The 19,100-nt window shown below is 48.8% G+C and overlaps 1 protein-coding gene across 2 annotated transcripts in view; it reads right to left on the bottom strand.

Moving 5' to 3' along the window:
• Positions 1-299: 299 nt before the first annotated feature.
• Positions 300-19,100, bottom strand: part of RBPJL (recombination signal binding protein for immunoglobulin kappa J region like) — a 205,148-nt gene continuing 186,347 nt past the window's right edge. For both annotated transcript variants that reach the window (XM_084645489.1, XM_084645488.1), the window contains 8 exons: positions 17,989-18,104; positions 10,162-10,336; positions 7,624-7,761; positions 6,024-6,133; positions 4,610-4,750; positions 3,780-3,935; positions 3,224-3,327; positions 300-2,504 (listed from right to left, as the gene is read on the bottom strand). In XM_084645489.1, coding sequence (XP_084501615.1) covers positions 2,231-2,504; positions 3,224-3,327; positions 3,780-3,935; positions 4,610-4,750; positions 6,024-6,133; positions 7,624-7,761; positions 10,162-10,336; positions 17,989-18,104 — 1,214 coding nt within the window. In that variant the 3' untranslated portion in view covers positions 300-2,230. The remainder of the gene's footprint in view (positions 2,505-3,223; positions 3,328-3,779; positions 3,936-4,609; positions 4,751-6,023; positions 6,134-7,623; positions 7,762-10,161; positions 10,337-17,988; positions 18,105-19,100) is intronic.

Here is a 19,100-nt window from a genome sequence, read left to right as displayed (position 1 = left end):
CAACACTTGTACCCCCCCTTTCCTGGGAAATGTTGGATAAAAAGCCTCACCAATTTGCATAGGTGACCACAGACCCAAACCCTTGGATCTGAGAACAATGAAAAAGCATTCAGTTTTCTTACAAGAAGACTTTTAATAGAAATAGAAGTAAATAGAAATAAAGAAATCCCCCCTGTAAAATCAGGATGGTAGATACCTTACAGGGTAATTAGATTCAAAACACAGAGAACCCCTCTAGGCAAAACCTTAAGTTACAAAAAAGATACACAGACAGAAATAGTTATTCTATTCAGCACAATTCTTTTCTCAGCCATTTAAAGAAATCATAATCTAACACATACCTAGCTAGATTACTTACTAAAAGTTCTAAGACTCCATTCCTGGTCTATCCCCGGCAGAAACCAGCATACAGACAGACACACAGACCCTTTGTTTCTCTCCCTCCTCCCAGCTTTTGAAAGCATCTTGTCTCCTCATGGGTCATTTTGGTCAGGTGCCAGCGAGGTTACCTTTAGCTTCTTAACCCTTTACAGGTGAGAGGAGCTTTCCCCTTTACAGGTGAGAGGAGCTTTCCCCTGGCCAGGAGGGATTTCAAAGGGGTTTACCCTTCCCTTTATATTTATGACAGATGTACTGGGGATAGTGATGGGGATGGGACAAAGAGCTTCCCTCATCCCTCTGCCCCAGCAGGTTAGTTTGAGCCAGTTCCAGCAGAGGGGTGCAGAGCAGCTGGATTTGGGGTTCTCTCACCCCATGGCACACTGCATGGATGCCATGATCACAGACCTGCCCAGAGGTGGGGCAAAAACTGTGCCAGGCCAAGCAAGTCTTTCAGTGAATATGACTATAGCGTATATAAAAAGGGCAAAGGCTCCCGTGTGTTTGCTGCATGGTGCCTGGATGAGCTCTGTTTGCGGTACGTTTGCTGCGTGAGGCAAGGATGAGCTACAGAGGACCGAACCAAAGCCTGGAGCGGGGCTGGGGCTCCCATGGAGTTAGCAGGGGTTGTGCAGGTCTGGACAAGAGCAGGATTTGGTCCAGTGTCTTGAAAACAATGAGCTGCCCCTTAGACAGGCATGGAACATGGACCTTGAGAAACATGAAAATCCATCTTCCAAACCACTGGAAATAAAGTAACCTGAGCAGCATAATCCTAAACACGCCAGCCACAAGCCTGCACATGCCCGCAAGACACAGGCGTAAACAGACGGATCCTCCAGGAGCAGCGACGCCATTAGACGAGCGAAAGAAAGAGCCGTCTGTTGCAAAGCCCGCCCAGGATTCTGAAGTTCGCTTGACAGCAGCCTGTTTCTTCCGGGCCTCCTGGTATACCTTCAAGGGTTCAGGTGTAGGTTAAAAGCCAGTGTGGCTTTGGCAATTAAGTCATTTCTAAATCAGCCTGAACTGCCAAAACAGCATGTTTCAAAATATACTATCGGCCTTTTGGTGGCGTGGTGATCTGAAGACTCTAAATAGAACTTTAAAGCCCACTTGTGCGTAGCACTCAGAGCTCCAGTTCCATGAAACATGGATTCTTCTTAAGGCAACTTTAACTCAGCAACTTGCTACCGAGCCACAGACTGCAGTGTGCGTGAGATGACAGGGCCAGTAACGGCCCAGAAAGCTCAGACTGTGCTACTTTTGACTGAAGTTTCTCTTTGTTTAAAGCCAAAATTTTCTTTTAAAGAAACAACCCCATTAGGGGCCGCAAATAAAAGCACATTTGGGCTCAGATTCTCAGCTGCCATAAATCAATATCGCTCCACTGAAATCAGTGGCCCCAATGCAGGAATTACTGGGTGAAAAGCTCTTTGAGGTCAGACTAGGTGATCACAATGGAACTTGCTGGCCTTAAGGTCAATGACTCCATGAAATCAATGGCACCACTTGACACCAGCTAAAGAGCCAAACCATGACATCTGCAAAACGTCTAGTAAAAAGATCATTTGAACCAGTTAAACGCTCCTTGATGCATGGATTTATTGTTCATTTGTTAATAAATTTCACAAAGGGGTGATGCTTCCTTTTGAAACAATTCTCAACAAATCTAAAAAGAATAGACTGGGTATTTTATGCACAGATAGAGCACTTGGGAGGGGGCTAACCCCACGTCTTACAGACCACAGGGATGTTTGTACCAATCTCTCAGTGTTAATGTCAGTTTCAGGGATGCTGGCAGACCTTGTTCCAAGCCCAGTTTCTATGAAGATCCTCCACCATTCCAGGCTTGCTAGCTCTGCATGAAGAGGTGAAAATTGGTCCGAGTGAATTCCTGATGGATGCTGTTGAGTAAGGAATCAGAGTCCTGTGTCAGCTCTGGAAGGACCTGTAGGGCAGGGAGGAAGCTCTGCTCTGGGGTGTAAGTAAATGTGAACGAGCTGGAGTAGATCAGCCCATCGTTCCTTATGAGTGAGAGTGGGACGGTGATGGGGTATCTCAGCCATCGCCAGTCGCTGCCAAATGCCGAGACATCAGGGACCACACACACTAAGGACTTGGGGGTCCTGGGAACAGAGCGCAAAAAAAAAGAAACCACATATATTACTGTAGCCTTTCCAGAGAGAAGCCTCTGACCTGTCCTACTCACAACCCTAATGCAGCCTTTCTCCCATAGTGCCTTTGAATAGAGCAAATTCTATTTTGCCACCTTGTGGCAGGCATTTAGTGTTAGGATTAATGACAGCTCCTCATTTGTCCAGTCTCCTTCCTTCTCTCTTTTGTCACTTTCTCCCTTTCCCCTCTGTTTTGGTGGGGTTCCTGTTCCAGGGTTTGGCCCTTTGGGCCCAGACTCTCACGCTCTTTTATTTTTGCCTCATGCCCATGCTGCAGATGGAGCAGACACGTACCTCCTGAAGTGGCCTCATGGAGGACCCATTCTCCCAGCCAGAGATCCCTTGCTGTAAATGCTGGCGTACTAGTCAATGTCCATCAAGTGCAATCCCGAGCTGGCACAGGCATGGATCAGATGCCCTAGGAAGCCTTTTCCATCTCTAATTACGATACTTGTGTACGTGTGTGTTATTTCCAGACTCGTCTTACTTTGTCTTGTGGGAAACCCAGCACAAAACTCCTACGTAGAGCAAAGCTCTTTGGGACCATAATAATGACAAAAAAAGCCTGCCAGATGTAGCCTTTAGGGATGGTGCCATTTATGCCACACACCACCACCATCACCTCCGCCTGTGTCTAAACATCAGCTCACCAGACTGGTTCACTGCTTTACCTGTACATAGTCTCAGCTTCCACATCTCCAAACCAGACCTTCAGATTTGCATGGAAATACTCGCCCTGCACCTCCAGCATCGCTACGTCCCCTCCGCCAGTCAGCTGTCACAACCAGAGCACAGGAGAGGGGGTTATATACCTTGCACCATGATGTACTGCTGCCCCAATAAGTTTCTGCAGGCGGCGATGTTCCAAGCTGGAGAGCTTGCTGTCCTCCCTGCAGAAGAGTGGGCAGTGCACACTGCCCTACCCCAGGGGAGGAGAGCTGGGCCCTGAGCTGTGGGTGGGCACAAGCAGAGGGAGTTGAGGAGACAATAGAACCAGTTATTGAGCAGAAGGGAAAAGATCAAAACTTATCGATTCCTCAAATCATCTGTGAAAAGTCTGCCCCTTCATTTGCACAGAGGGCAGAGTGTGGCAAGAGGCCTGGGGGTGCGGGGGAGGTGATTCAGAGGCACATGCAGAGCTAGGAGACAGGATTTGCAGCCTTAGCTTCGCTAAGCTAGGTTAATAAAAGCTGCGCACAGGATGACAAGATGGAAAGCCCTCCATACCTCCAGCATGGTTATAAGTGGGACTGGGCTCACGGGATCCTGAATGCAGGCCAGGCGGTCACTGAACGTGTACTCCACAGTCTCCGTTCCAATTATTGTCCAGCAGGAGCCATCGTTCAGCAGCTCACGGTTCGCTTCCTTTGGGCACGGAGATGCCTGCGTGGAATTTTACTGTCATGGAGGCCATGCGCCACGGTGGTGAGAGCCAGGGACTGAGACCCAGGACTCCTGGGTTCTATTCCTGACTCTGCCATGGTCTGCTCCACCTTTCTGTGCTGCTGTCTCAGCATCAAAGGGGATTAATAATATCTCTCGATCTTTGTAAAGGGGTCTGAGAGCCCTGAATGGAAGGTGCTGGACCACCACATTGCTATTGTTATTATTAGCCAGCCGCCGTGGCTCTGTGTTCAGGGATAGGGAGATGAACTCTGTGCTGACCCGAAGAAGAGGTCAAGATCAGTGACTTCACCCTGAAATGCTTCTGGCATAACAAAATCACATGGAAGCTTGGCTATGTGATGCTGTGGGAGGTGGCCAAAGAGGCAGGGCCAAGTGGATAGGAAGAGGTCTGTGTTGCTGTGGGGTGACAGGTAAAATTAGAGCAAGGCCCAGCATAGGCAGATCAGATTGGAGGGGTCTCCATGCATGGGTTCTCTCCCTGTTCTCACATTGCATAAAGGACTGAATTTTATTTGGGGATTGCACGGGGGTGGGCTTTAAGGTAAGGACCCCCCAAGTGATGGACTCAACAGCAAGTAACAGGAGGGAGGAGCTGGAGGGAGTTTGCTCTCGCTAGCAGCTGGACAGTTTCCCAGTTCGTGCTGCATTACCTGGAACTGGATCACTTTCTCAGTTGAGAGACACAGGTACATCCGGTTGCTGCCCTGGAACTGGAAAGCGCACTTGTGGAGCTGGGAGATGGGCTCATCCACATCCAGCATGGCGTACTGCTTGGTGACTTTCCGAATGATCTGTGGGGAGGGACACACAGGCAGGCTGACCGGCTGCGAAGGGGAGCAGCTCAGTGGCTGCTCAGTGAACCGTCACCTCCAGAAAGTTCAGCATTTTTATCCTTCAAAGATTTTCTCAGCCCCAAACCTCCTCTGGGGCTGGTTGTGGGAATTCCCTGCTCCGTCCCCTATTGTCTGACATGGAACAAAATCAGCCCCCATCATTCTAGCCTGTCTCCTGCCACTGCCCTCCCATTTGCTACACCCGCACGGCTTGCAGAGCTGGATCATTTCCCAGCAGGCAGTGCTCCATCCTCATGACCTGAGGCACCAGGCCATATTGCATGCTGGGATCTGTTGTCTCCACAGGCCACACTTTGTTAATAAAGGTCAGGATGGCTGCAACCTGCTCCGTGTTATGCCACTGCTGCCAGCTGCTGGCTGAGCAAAGTTGAGGCATGGAGCCAGGGTTGCCAATTTGCTAATTGCAGGAAACTGAACACCCTTGCCCCGCCCCTTCTCCAAGGCCCCGCCCCCTGTTCACTTCATCCCCCCTCCCTCTGTTGCTTGCTCTCCCCCACCCTCACTCACTCGCTCATCTTCACCAGGTTGGGGCACGGGGTTGGGTGCGGGAGGGTGTGAGGACTCCAGCTGGGGGTGCGGGCTCTGGGGTGGGGGCAGGGATGAGGGGTTTGGGGTGCAGGAGCTGGCTCCAGGCTGGGGCCAAGGGGTTCAGAGTACAGGAGGGGGCTCAGGACTGGGGTAGGGGTGCGGGAGGGGCTGTGGGGTACGGACTCTGGGAGGAAGTTTGGGTGTGGGAGGGGGTTCCAAGCTGGAGCAGGGGCTTAGGGCACAGGAGGGGGTTTGGGGTACAGGCTCCAGGTGGCGCTGACCTCAGGTGGCTCCCAGGAAGCAATGACATGCCCCTCCAGCTCCTAGGCGGCAGCAGGGGGTGGGTGGTCAGGGGGCTCCGTGTGCTGCCCCCACCTGCAGGTACCACCCCCGCAGCTCCCATTAGCTCCAATGGGAGCTGCGGAGCCAGCCTAGGAGCCGGAGGGACATGCTGGCTGCTTCCCGGGAGCTGCGCAGAGCCAGCCATGGAGCCTGCCCACCCTGCTGGCACTGTGGTCAACTGGATTTTTAGTGGCCAGGTCAGCTGTGCTGACCGGAGCTGCCAGGGTCCCTGTTCGACCAGCGTTCTGGTCAAAAACCGGATGCCTGGCAACCCTACATGGAGCTGAAGCCAGAAGCATTCCCCATCCTATCCAGTGTCTGAGTTTCCTGGGAGCCTTACCAGGGGAGGCAGGGTAATGCCGGTGGCTGTGCAGATGAGCTGGACTACAGAGCCGTAGCGAATGTACCCTTCCCGCAATGGGAACTCACCCCGGATGCAGTGCTCATCAGCTTCCCATGGAAAGGAAAAGAGATGGAGAGTTACCAACCTGGAGCGAGAAGGAGGGAGCAGCTCCCTCTGGCTGTAGCTGCAGGACCAGGGTAGAGGAAAACTCTTTCTCATCACGAAGCCTGGCAGCAGGATGGATAAGGGGCTCCCTGGAGACTCTCCAGGCAACTGGTACCTTTCTTAGTATGAAGCTCACTCCAATTTGTGCATCTTGAAGACGCAGGGTAAATGCAGCCTGCAGAGGGCAGTGCTCCCCACAGGCAGTTCTCCACTGCGACTGGAGTAGGCAGGCCAGCACAATGGGAGCTGTAATCTCTGCAGGTGACACCTCCAGGTTCACAACGGGGAGAGAGGCAGCCGAGATCCCTCACATTTCATACAAAGCGGGCCTGGCCATCAAGCTCCAGGCACATGCCAACGTGGACCTTGGACAGGCACAGCCTGAGCTGCCCTTGCTCAAGACCAGTAGGCTTTTAGGGCCCGATCCAAAACCTACTGCAGTTAATGGAAGTCTTTCCACTGACTTCAAAGGTCACTGGATCAGGCCCTTAGTGAGGAAAGGGCGTTGGGAGTCAGGGATGAGTTTAAACTGCTCCCAGCCCTTTCCCCTGCTGTCTCCTTCCTGGAGAATGACATACCAGTGCAGGAGAAGGGAATCGGATTGTTACTGAGTCTGGGCAACACACTGGGACTCCAGGAGGCAGACATGGTGGCAAAGGGAAGTTAAGGCAGCTTGGAGACCCCAGGAACTGAGGGTTGGGGGGGATGGGGGACAGGAGGGGCATTCACAGGGAGGATAATTTCACACTGCCTGGGAGTACTGATAGCAGGTATCAAAGAAAACAATGTGGTCAAAAGAGGTTCCATCTTCTATCTATTCTTGGGACCTATTTAGCCCCATCCTTGTAGTATCGGAACGGGTGCTGCTTTTTAATGTAGCTATTCTCACAACACCCCTGGGAGGCAGGGCAGGGCTAGTACCGATGGGGGCTGAGGTCCAGACCCTCAACATACGTAGGCTTCTAACTTCCATTGACATCTGAGCATCTGGGCCTAAATGACTTACTGAAGATCATGTAGGAAGCCAGAACTGGAGTAGAGAATTGAATCCAGGTGTCTGAAATCCTGGACTAGCCATCTAATCAATGGACCATCCTTCTAGCCCCCTTAGAGCTCTGTCTGCAGGCAGGGAGGAGCAATGTGCTGCAAAGAGACACAGGCCTCCTGCTGGAAGCTGGCCTCAGGGGTTCCTGACATTTTTGAGAAAGATACTTCTGGTGACCTGTGATTATGACTCGTTAGAATCAATAAGCACCATCGGTCAGATTGGATTTGACTGCCCTGTTTGTCTTTCACTATTGCTATGCTTGGGTGGCCAAATCTACCCCTGCTGTTAATGGATGCTGCTCATGTGACTTCACCAGGGGTGTACCAGCAGTGAATTTGGCCCCGTGTGGACTGCTGGAGTTGGCAGAACATGTAAGGTCCTCACCCAGGTGCAGTGTGAATGCTGCCCATTGCCTTGCGCTCGCGATGAAGGTGCCACCCTCTACGGATAGATAACGGGTGCTGACTGTCTGGGAGCGGAGGCGGTTAAAGAGGGAAACCTTGGACCCAGATGAGATGCACACTGCAAAAGACAGACAGATGCCAGCATTAGCACTGATGGAAACTCACTGTAATCAGTATCAGCTTGCCCGAATACCGGAGCATGGCTGAGCGATTTGATAGCTGCCCAGGCCAGTTATTGCTTTGCGTAGAGTCAGGATAAAGAATGCAGTGAACCATCATGTTACAAAATCTTGTTCTTCTATGAGTCTTTGTCCACGTGGATCCCACGGGTGGTATGCATACACCTGCAGGTGCGTGAGTGGGATCCAGGCAGACAAAACACCTCGAAGAACCTGTGACTGTGAGGTAAGTAACCGTTCTTCTGCGCTGCCAACACTTCATAATATCTTCAAAATCAGTGACTGAAAAGACCTATTAAGTCCTATCTTGTGCAGTCTGGGGTTGCTTTCCCCTGCTCTACAGGTCATTAGCTAATGCTCCATGTGTTCTCATTGCCATATCAGCATGTTGGCTGAAAGCACTTCTCTGCCTCTCTGATTCCCCAGTGCTGTCACACTGGGGCTGGGGCTAGGCTGGTGTACACAGCATAATGAACACTAGCCCTTTCTGGCTGGCTTTCCCTTTATCTGAGTACCAGCTGAGATGGCCTTTTATAAAGGGTGGGTGATGCCTTTGTCTGTATATGGAGATCTTTGAACAGAAACCCTGACAAAGGTTCTGCATTAGATCTTTACACAGCATGGTAGGATATATTTTTGAGAAAGTGGACATAAATATGCCCTGGTCCATTCTTCCTTCTGTTGACTTCATCGGGCTTTGGATCAGGCAGCCTATAGCACATAAGCCTGTCACACGTAAGGACTTGGCTTGTATTCAATCCGCCATCTGTGATAGTTTCTTGTTTGCTTTATATCAGTGCCCCATTATGATAAAACATCTGAAAAACCTGTTCAGGTATTAGCTACTCAGACAGCTGAAATGGGGCATGCTACTGAAGCAACGGAGAACAGAGCCAAGCTCTGTGATACAACCGCATTTGCTCCAACCCCTCAGACAGAGACAAACACCTACAAGATCTCTGTCAAGCTTTCTTACAACTACAATACCCACCTGCAGAAGTAAAGAAACAGATTGATAGAGCCAGAAGAGTTCCCAGAAGTTACCTACTACAGGACAGGCCTAACAAAGAAAATAACAGAACGCCACTAGCCGTCACCTTCAGCCCCCAACTAAAACCCCTCCAACGCATTATTAAGGATCTACAACCTATCCTAAAGGATGACCCAACACTCTCACAAATCTTGGGAGACAGGCCAGTCCTTGCCTACAGACAGCCCCGCAACCTGAAGCAAATACTCACCAACAACCACATACCACACAACAGAACCACTAACCCAGGAACTTATCCTTGCAACAAAGCCCGTTGCCAACTGTGCCCACATATCTATTCAGGGGACACCATCACAGGGCCTAATAACATCAGCCACACTATCAGAGGCTCGTTCACCTGCACATCCACCAATGTGATATATGCCATCATGTGCCAGCAATGCCCCTCTGCCATGTACATTGGTCAAACTGGACAGTCTCTACGTAAAAGAATAAATGGACACAAATCAGATGTCAAGAATTATAACATTCATAAACCAGTCGGAGAACACTTCAATCTCTCTGGTCACGCAATCACAGACATGAAGGTCGCTATCTTAAAACAAAAAAACTTCAAATCCAGACTCCAGCGAGAAACTGCTGAATTGGAATTCATTTGCAAATTGGATACTATTAATTTAGGCTTAAATAGAGACTTGGAGTGGCTAAGTCATTATGCAAGGTAGCCTGTTTCCTCTTGTTTTTTCCTACCCCCCCCCCCCCGCAGATGTTCTGGTTTAACTTGCATTTTAACTTGAAGAGTGGTCAGTTTGGATGAGCTATTACCAGCAGGAGAGTGAGTTTGTGTGTGTATGGGGGTGGGGGGGATGTGAGAACCTGGATTTATGCAGGAAATAGCCCAGCTTGATTGTCATGCACATTGTGTAAAGAGTTGTCACTTTGGATGGGCTATCACCAGCAGGAGAGTGAATTTGTGTGGGGGGGTGGAGGGTGAGAAAACCTGGATTTGTGCTGGAAATGGCCCACCTGATGATCACTTTAGATAAGCTATTACCAGCAGGACAGTGGGGTGGGAATAGGTATTGTTTCATATTCTCTGTGTATATATAAAGCCTGCTGCAGTTTCCACGATATGCATCTGAGGAAGTGAGCTGTAGCTCACGAAAGCTTATGCTCTAATAAATTGGTTAGTCTCTAAGGTGCCACAAGTCCTCCTTTTCTTTTTGCGAATACAGACTAACAGGGCTGTTACTCTGAAACCGGAGAACAGAGAGTATCCCAGAGATTGCTGTTAAAAACCCTTCAGCGCTCAGCTCCCATTGATGAGGCTGGCTCCCCTGCTACTTACAGTCTGTGTTCTTCAGGGACTGCTTCTTCTGCGAGGGTTTGGAAATCACTTTGATCAGCTTGCTATGGAAAGTGCCAATCTCCTGCCCATTGCTGAAGAAGAGCTTCAGAACCAGCCGGAAATGCTTCCTCTTCTCCGTGTCTGAGATGTAGAGCGCTTTGGCACAGCTGAACTCCTGTAAGTAACAAGGAGCTATTGTCATAGGCTGGAGATCGTGTCTGGAGTCTTTGGGTGCATCTTCACTGAAGAACTCCAGTGAGGGGACATACCGATATCTGCCTACCTAGATACCTAGAGAGATACCTGCTCACTTGTTCATTTCCTTTGCAGCTGGGGGGCTTTATCTGCTGTGAAAGTGAGAGGCTGGCCAACAGCACTGGCTAATGGTCGCTTAGTGCAGGCAAAATCCCCTGATAAATTCACCTCTGCTCATATACTGTTGTCCCCTGGCAGGAGACTTGACTGAGCAGAGAGTGATGAGCATTGCAGGGTACGGTTAAAGGGACAAATGGCCATGGAAACTGGGGAACTCCTAACTATCACAATGATGGGGCACTACTGTTGGCAGTGTTTATTATTTGTATTGCAGGAGGAGCTAGGAGCCCCAATCAGGGACCAGGACCCCATTGTGCACCAACTCTATACAAAGACAGACCAAAAACACAATCCCTGCCCCTAGATGCTTTCAGTCTGTGTAAAGATGCTCATGGTGCTTTCCAGACAACAAACAAAAGACACAGGTCAAAGGAACTTGCCTTTTAGTTTAGATTGTATAAAAGAGTAAATAAAAAGAAGCCAGGAGCCCCTAGAGGCTGGGACCATGGCCCCACCAGCCCTTCTACCATATCAAGTTTTGCCTAATTAGTTGGTCAGGTATTTTAGGCAAAAGAACTTTAAAACTAGTGCATGTGTGAAAAAGGAAAAAAAATCACTGCCAAATTTTGCATGAAAATTTTCGCTCTTTTGTTACAAACTAATTTTGTTTCCTGAAACTTTTTGCTTTTATTTGAAATGTTGATGGTGAGACATTTTGGGTCCACAAAATGTCATAGGAAAATCCAGAAATCAACTTCCTCATGAAACGTCCCACTGAAGCAGAAGTGCTGGAAAGTGGAAGTGGCTATTTTTGAAACTATTCCTGCATGGGAGAAGAGACTGAGAGCTGACAGGTTTCAGAGTAACAGCCGTGTTAGTCTGTATTCGCAAAAAGAAAAGGAGTACTTGTGGCACCTTAGAGACTAACCAATTTATTAGAGCATAAGCTTTCGTGAGCTACAGCTCACTTCATCAGATGCATATCGTGGAAACTGCAGCAGACTTTATATATACACAGAGAATATGAACCAATACCTCCTCCCACCCCACTGTCCTGCTGGTAATAGCTTATCTAAAGTGATCATCAGGTGGGCCATTTCCAGCACAAATCCAGGTTTTCTCACCCTCCACCCCCCCACACAAATTCACTCTCCTGCTGGTGATAGCCCATCCAAAGTGACAACTCTTTACACAATGTGCATGACAATCAAGTTGGGTTATTTCCTGCACAAATCCAGGTTTTCTCACATCCCCCCCACCCCCATACACACACAAACTCACACTCCTGCTGGTAATAGCTCATCCAAACTGACCACTCTTCAAGTTAAAATGCAAGTTAAACCAGAACATCTGCGGGGGGGGGGGGGTAGGAAAAAACAAGAGGAAACAGGCTACCTTGCATAATGACTTAGCCACTCCAAGTCTCTATTTAAGCCTAAATTAATAGTATCCAATTTGCAAATGAATTCCAATTCAGCAGTTTCTCGCTGGAGTCTGGATTTGAAGTTTTTTTGTTTTAAGATAGCGACCTTCATGTCTGTGATTGTGTGACCAGAGAGATTGAAGTGTTCTCCGACTGGTTTATGAATGTTATAATTCTTGACATCTGATTTGTGTCCATTTATTCTTTTACGTAGAGACTGTCCAGTTTGACCAATGTACATGGCAGAGGGGCATTGCTGGCACGTGATGGCATATATCACATTGGTGGATGTGCAGGTGAACGAGCCTCTGATAGTGTGGCTGATGTTATTAGGCCCTGTGATGGTGTCCCCTGAATAGATATGTGGGCACAATTGGCAACGGGCTTTGTTGCAAGGATAAGTTCCTGGGTTAGTGGTTCTGTTGTGTGGTATGTGACTGTTGGTGAGTATTTGCTTCAGGTTGCGGGGCTGTCTGTAGGCAAGGACTGGCCTGTCTCCCAAGATTTGTGAGAGTGTTGGGTCATCCTTTAGGATAGGTTGTAGATCCTTAATAATGCGTTGGAGGGGTTTTAGTTGGGGGCTGAAGGTGACGACTAGTGGCGTTCTGTTATTTTCTTTGTTAGGCCTGTCCTGTAGTAGGTAACTTCTGGGAACTCTTCTGGCTCTATCAATCTGTTTCTTTACTTCTGCAGGTGGGTATTGTAGTTGTAAGAAAGCTTGACGGCTTGTAGTCCATCTTTGTGTGGAATGTTGGTGTAGAGGGCTTCTACATCCATAGTGGCCAGGGCATAGTGGCTACAGCATTTGCTCAAGAAACTTCCTGAAAAGCACAAGATCAAATCCGCACAGACACACCCCTGGAACCCCGACCTGGGATATTCTATCTACTACCCAAGATCCATAAACCTGGAAATCCTGGGCGCCCCATCATCTCAGGCATTGGCACCCTGAAAGCAGGATTGTCTGGCTATGTAGACTCCCTCCTCAGGCCCTACGCTACCAGCACTCCCAGCTACCTTCGAGACACCACTGACTTCCTGAGGAAACTTCAATCCATCGGTGATCTTCCTGATAACACCATCCTGGCCACTATGGATGTAGAAGCCCTCTACACCAACATTCCACACAAAGATGGACTACAAGCCGTCAAGAACACTATCCCCGATAATGTCACGGCTAACCTGGTGGCTGAACTTTGTGACTTTGTCCTTACCCATAACTACTGCACATTTGGGGACAATATATACCTTCAGATCAGCGGCACTGCTAAGGGTACCCGCATGGCCCCACAGTATGCCAACATTTTTATAGCTGATTTAGAACAACGCTTCCTCAGCTCTCGTCCCCTAAAGCCCCTACTCTACTTGCGCTATATTGATGACATCTTCATCATCTGGACCCATGGAAAAGAAGCCCTTGAGGAATTCCACCATGATTTCAACAATTTCCATCCCACCACCAACCTCAGCCTGGTCCAGTCCACACAAGAGATCCACTTCCTGGACACTACAGTGCTAATAAACAATGGTCACATAAACACCACCCTATAGCGGAAACCTACTGACCGCTATTCCTACCTGCATGCCTCCAGCTTTCACCCTGACCACACCACACGATCCATCGTCTACAGCCAAGCTCTGCGATACAACCGCATTTGCTCCAACCCCTCAGACAGAGACAAACACCTACAAGATCTCTGTCAAGCTTTCTTACAACTACAATACCCACCTGCAGAAGTAAAGAAACAGATTGATAGAGCCAGAAGAGTTCCCAGAAGTCACCTACTACAGGACAGGCCTAACAAAGAAAATAACAGACCGCCACTGGCCGTCACCTTCAGCCCCCAACTAAAACCCCTCCAACGCATTATTAAGGATCTACAACCTATCCTAAAGGATGACCCAACACTCTCACAAATCTTGGGAGACAGGCCAGTCCTTGCCTACAGACAGCCCCGCAACCTGAAGCAAATACTCACCAACAATCACATACCACACAACAGAACCACTAACCCAGGAACTTATCCTTGCAACAAAGCCCGTTGCCAATTGTGCCCACATATCTATTCAGGGGACACCATCACAGGGCCTAATAACATCAGCCACACTATCAGAGGCTCGTTCACCTGCACATCCACCAATGTGATATATGCCATCATGTGCCAGCAATGCCCCTCTGCCATGTACATTGGTCAAACTGGACAGTCTCTACGTAAAAGAATAAATGGACACAAATCAGATGTTAAGAATTATAACATTCATAAACCAGTCGGAGAACACTTCAATCTCTCTGGTCACGCAATCACAGACATGAAGGTCGCTATCTTAAAACAAAAAAACTTCAAATCCAGACTCCAGCGAGAAACTGCTGAATTGGAATTCATTTGCAAATTGGATACTATTAATTTAGGCTTAAATAGAGACTTGGAGTGGCTAAGTCATTATGCAAGGTAGCCTGTTTCCTCTTGTTTTTTCCTACCCTCCCCCCCCCGGATGTTCTGGTTTAACTTGGATTTAAACTTGAAGAGTGGTCAGTTTGGATGAGCTATTACCAGCAGGAGAGTGAGTTTGTGTGTGTATGGGGGTGGGGGGGATGTGAGAAAACCTGGATTTGTGCAGGAAATAGCCCAACTTGATTGTCATGCACATTGTGTAAAGAGTTGTCACTTTGGATGGGCTATCACCAGCAGGAGAGTGAATTTGTGTGGGGGGGTGGAGGGTGAGAAAACCTGGATTTGTGCTGGAAATGGCCCACCTGATGATCACTTTAGATAAGCTATTACCAGCAGGACAGTGGGGTGGGAGGAGGTATTGGTTCATATTCTCTGTGTATATATAAAGTCTGCTGCAGTTTCCACGATATGCATCTGATGAAGTGAGCTGTAGCTCACGAAAGCTTATGCTCTAATAAATTGGTTAGTCTCTAAGGTGCCACAAGTACTCCTTTTCTTTTTGAGAGCTGACAGAAACTTTTCCATGTGTGTTTGTTTCTATCTACCCACCTATCGGAGATGGTTAGCATAGGCCCTGATCCTGAAAACTCTTACTCACATGCTGAACTTTACACACGATTGGTCCCGCTTGGCTCAATGTAAATGAGCATGGCCAGGTTAGTAGGGTGGGACCTTAGACTGTAAGCTCTTTGGGGCAAGAACTATATCTTCATATGTGTTTACAATGCACCCAGTCCAAGGAGGCCCTGATCCTGGCTGAGGCCTCTGGGTACTATAATAAGGAGTACTGCAGAAAGGGAGCTGGGGGTCATAGTGAACCACAAGCTAAATATGAGTCAACAGTGTAACGCTGTTCCAAAAAAAGCGAACATCATTCTGGGATGTATTAACAGAAGTGGTGTAAGCAAGACACGAGAAGTAATTCTTCCACTCTACTCTACGCTGTGTGACAAAGTTCCTGCTCTACCTTGGTGGGTCTTGCGCTTATTGGTGGATTTGCTAGCCTTGGAGCTTCACGGCAGCCCTCAGCTTGGCCGTTTTTCTGAACCCACAGTCCAGGTCGACTCCTCCTGTGTCTGACCAGGAGTTGGGAGGATCTGGGGGGAACCTGGGCCCGCCCTCTACTCCGGGTTCCAGCCCAGGGCCCTGTGGAATGCAGCTGTCTAGAGTGCCTCCTGGAACAGCTGTGTGATAGCTACAACTCCCTGGACTACTTCCCCATGGCCTCCTCCCAACACCTTCTTTATCCTCGCCATCGGACCTTCCTCTTGGTGTCTGATAATGCTTGTACACCTCAGTCCTCCAGCAGTCCGCATTCTCACTCTCAGCTCCTAGTGCTTCTTGCTCCCAGCTCCTCACACACACACCACAAACTGAAGTGAGCTCCTTTTTAAAACCCAGGTGCCCTGATTAGCCTGCCTTAATTGATTCTAGCAGTTTCTTGATTGGCTGCAGGTGTTCTAATCAGCCTGTCTTAATGGTCTCCAGAAGGTTCCTGATTGTTCTGGAACTTTCCCTTTTACCTTACTCAGAGAAAGGGGACCTACTTAGCCTGGGACTAATATATCTGCCTTCTATTACTCTCCTGTAGACATCTGGCCTGACCCTGTCACAGTATATTATTGGTCTGGATTTTAGTGTGCAAACAGAATATAAATGTGATCAAGTCATAAAAAAAAAAAAAAAAAAAAAAACTTTCCCTTTTACCTTACTCAGAGAAAGGGGACCTACTTAGCCTGGGGCTAATAGATCTGCCTTCTATTACTCTCCTGTAGACATCTGGCCTGACCCTGTCACAGCTGATTAGGCCTCAACTGGAGTATTGTGTCCAGTTCTGGGTGCCACATTTCAGGAAAGATGTGGGCAAATTGGAAAAAGTCCAGAGAAGAGCAACAAAAAGGATTAAAGGTCTAGAAAACATGACCTATGAGGGAAGATTGAAAAAATGGGGTTTGTTTAGTCTGGAAAAGGGAATACTGAGAGGGGATATGAGAACAGTTTTCAAGTATATAAAAGGTTGTTACAAGGAAGAGGGAGAAAAATTGTTCTCCTTCACCTCTGAGGATAGGACAAGAAGCAATGGGCTTAAATTGCAGCAAGGGTGGTTTAGGTTGGACATTAGGAAAAACTTCCTAACTGTCAGGGTGGTTAAGCACTGGAATAAATTGCTTAGGGAGGTTGTGGAATCTCCATCATTGGAGATTTATAAGAGCAGGTTAGACAAACACCTGTCAGGGATGGTCTAGATAATACTTAGTCCTGCCATGAGTGCAGGGGACTGGACTAGATGATCTCTCGAGGTCCCTTCCAGTCATACAGTTCTATGATAAACAGCAATACAGAGAGGGAGAGAGCAACAACAAGGCTCCCTTTCACTTGCAACACTAGGCAAAGGTGTAAGACAGTCATTTAATTCAGCAACTCAACCTGCACCGGATTCCTGCCCAACCTGAGCACGATGACATGGGCAGAAGAGAATCCCAGCACCATCAGTGCACAGCATGGTGCTACCAACTGGCTCCTATTAGTCATGTGGCTGAACATACAGCTCTCCAAACTACGATGCCTGGGCCTCGTAGAAGGGGTATCTTCAGTAATGCTCTCCCTCTAACCAGTTTCAGTGTCCACCTTATAACAACAAAGACTTCAGTTGAAAGGATGCCCTTCATGCTGGTGTGGGGATGGGAGAGCCGCAGGGGGCTGCAGGAGCCAGATGGCTGTTCGTCTCTGTCCTTCCTTAAGTGCTTTGGGTTTTCAGAAAGGAAACTGCCCACCTTGCACTGTGCTGTGTGTATTAACGATGATTCTTAAGCACCACCGCATGAAGGGCCCAGAAGACAAGACCTCCTTCACCAGAGCCACCATCACCTTGCTCTCTACACCCAAGAAAATGCACTGCAGGATAAAGCAGCTCCCACTAGGACATAATGGGGTCCATTCAGAGGAGCTATAGGTTCATTTAAAGGGGGAAATGATTAGAGATGTTATTTCAGGTGGAGCGAAGAGCTGAGGAATGGCAGAGGCTTTATTTACACTGGGGCTAGAGAATTCCAAATGGAAATTAATGTTCACATGTGATTTACCCAACATAACACAAGAAATCTCCCTAGGTTTACAGTTTCCCAGTCACCTTGGCGCTTCAGCTGCACTGATATGCCTAGCTGTAGATGTGAGGGAAGCGCTGCAAACACAAAGGTCCTTTTTGTTATATTTCTGGCCAACCCCAGACCCCACATTCTTCAGAGCCCCAAGATAATACTTGATAGATTTCTTTCCCTATAGGAAGATGCCAAGTTATAGCTCCAGCCCATGACGTTTGTGACAGGTTGGTGTTTTCGTTAGCCGTTTATCTGTAAAAGAAAGACCACGCTCTCATTTTGTGATGAGTGGCATTGCCATTTGTCAGGAGAATACTATGGGCTGGGGAAACTGCGTAATCCCTGGCCATCCTCCAGCCACAAGGGCCAGGAAGTTGAAAAGATGGTGACAAAGGAAGATCGGTTTCCTGGCAAGCCGTGAGTGAAGAGCACTCAGAATGCTGCGGGGAGATGCCAGGTCACATGTGACTAGGGGGCGGGGGAGCCTAGAGAGGTGTTGTGTGAGTGCGTGTCGGGGGAGTCACTTTACTCAGCTTACCTTGGAGTCTGGCTGCTCCTCAAAGTTGAGTTTCTGAGTCTCCATGTGGCTGCTGCCCATGCTGTCCAGGCCCATGTACCCGCACACCCTGAAACCAGCCTCTCCCAAATCCTTTGCTGGAAAAGAGGAGGAGAAACATTTCCCAGACACAGAAACCTGGACACTGGGTGAAACCAATGGAGCTGGGACCGTGGAGCCGGAGCGAGAGGGTTGGGGCTGCTGCTGCTGCTCAGACTGCTGGTGGCAATGGAGAAAGTGGGAGGGCTGAGCTGTTGTTGTCCCCCATGCCCTCGCTAGAGAGAGAAAGAGGGGTACTGACCCCCGAGAGGGCACAAGCAGGGGAACCTCCCCAGAAGCATCTTTGGGACACTTAGACACTTCTGGTCTCCAGCCGCCCTGATATAAGATGCTGCTTTCCTGCATCTCACCCTCCCTACCCCGCACCCCTAGACACCTTCGACAACAGGCTCGGCAGCTTATCCCAACTGCCCTGCTTCACCATCTCCCCCCGCCCCCAATCCTGGTCTCCATCCCCGTTCTGTTCCTCCTGGCTCTGATCTTCCTGCTTCCCTTCTCCCACATCCCTGTCTCTCCACCCCTCCAACATCTTACCTTCCCGTATCCTCCCCCACCTGGGCTGCACATTCCCCTCCCCAGAGCACATTCCAGAAGCCCCTTGTTCTGCTAAGTATGTAGGATGTCTTCACCTATGCACAAACACAACACCCAGCAGGGACGGAGGGGGGCACGTGTCAAGAGATGGAAAGCTATATCAAGCTGCGATTGTAACGACCTTAAATACCCAGGACAGGACATTTGTCACCCTTGTCCTCTCCACTGCTATCCCCAATCCAGTGTTTGCTGCTTCCACTTGTAGGTCTTTGTCTGTCATTTAGGTTGTAAGCTCTTTGGGACAGGGACCTGGGGTGAAAGCCTTACTCCACTGAAATCAATGGCAAAACTCCCCTTGACTTCAGTGGGGCCAGGATTTCACTGTGTCTTTATTTATTCACCTGCACGGTACCTTGCATGCTTTAGGGCACTCAGTGAGTGAATAATGAAAATAACAGGGCAGAGCTGCATGGGGGCAATGGGAAACATTTTCCTTTTCT

The sequence above is a fragment of the Lepidochelys olivacea genome (assembly GCF_965140295.1).
Source record: "Lepidochelys olivacea isolate rLepOli2 genome assembly, chromosome: 13".
Lineage (NCBI taxonomy): Eukaryota > Metazoa > Chordata > Testudines > Cheloniidae > Lepidochelys > Lepidochelys olivacea.
This window is presented reverse-complemented; position numbering and strand designations above follow the sequence as displayed.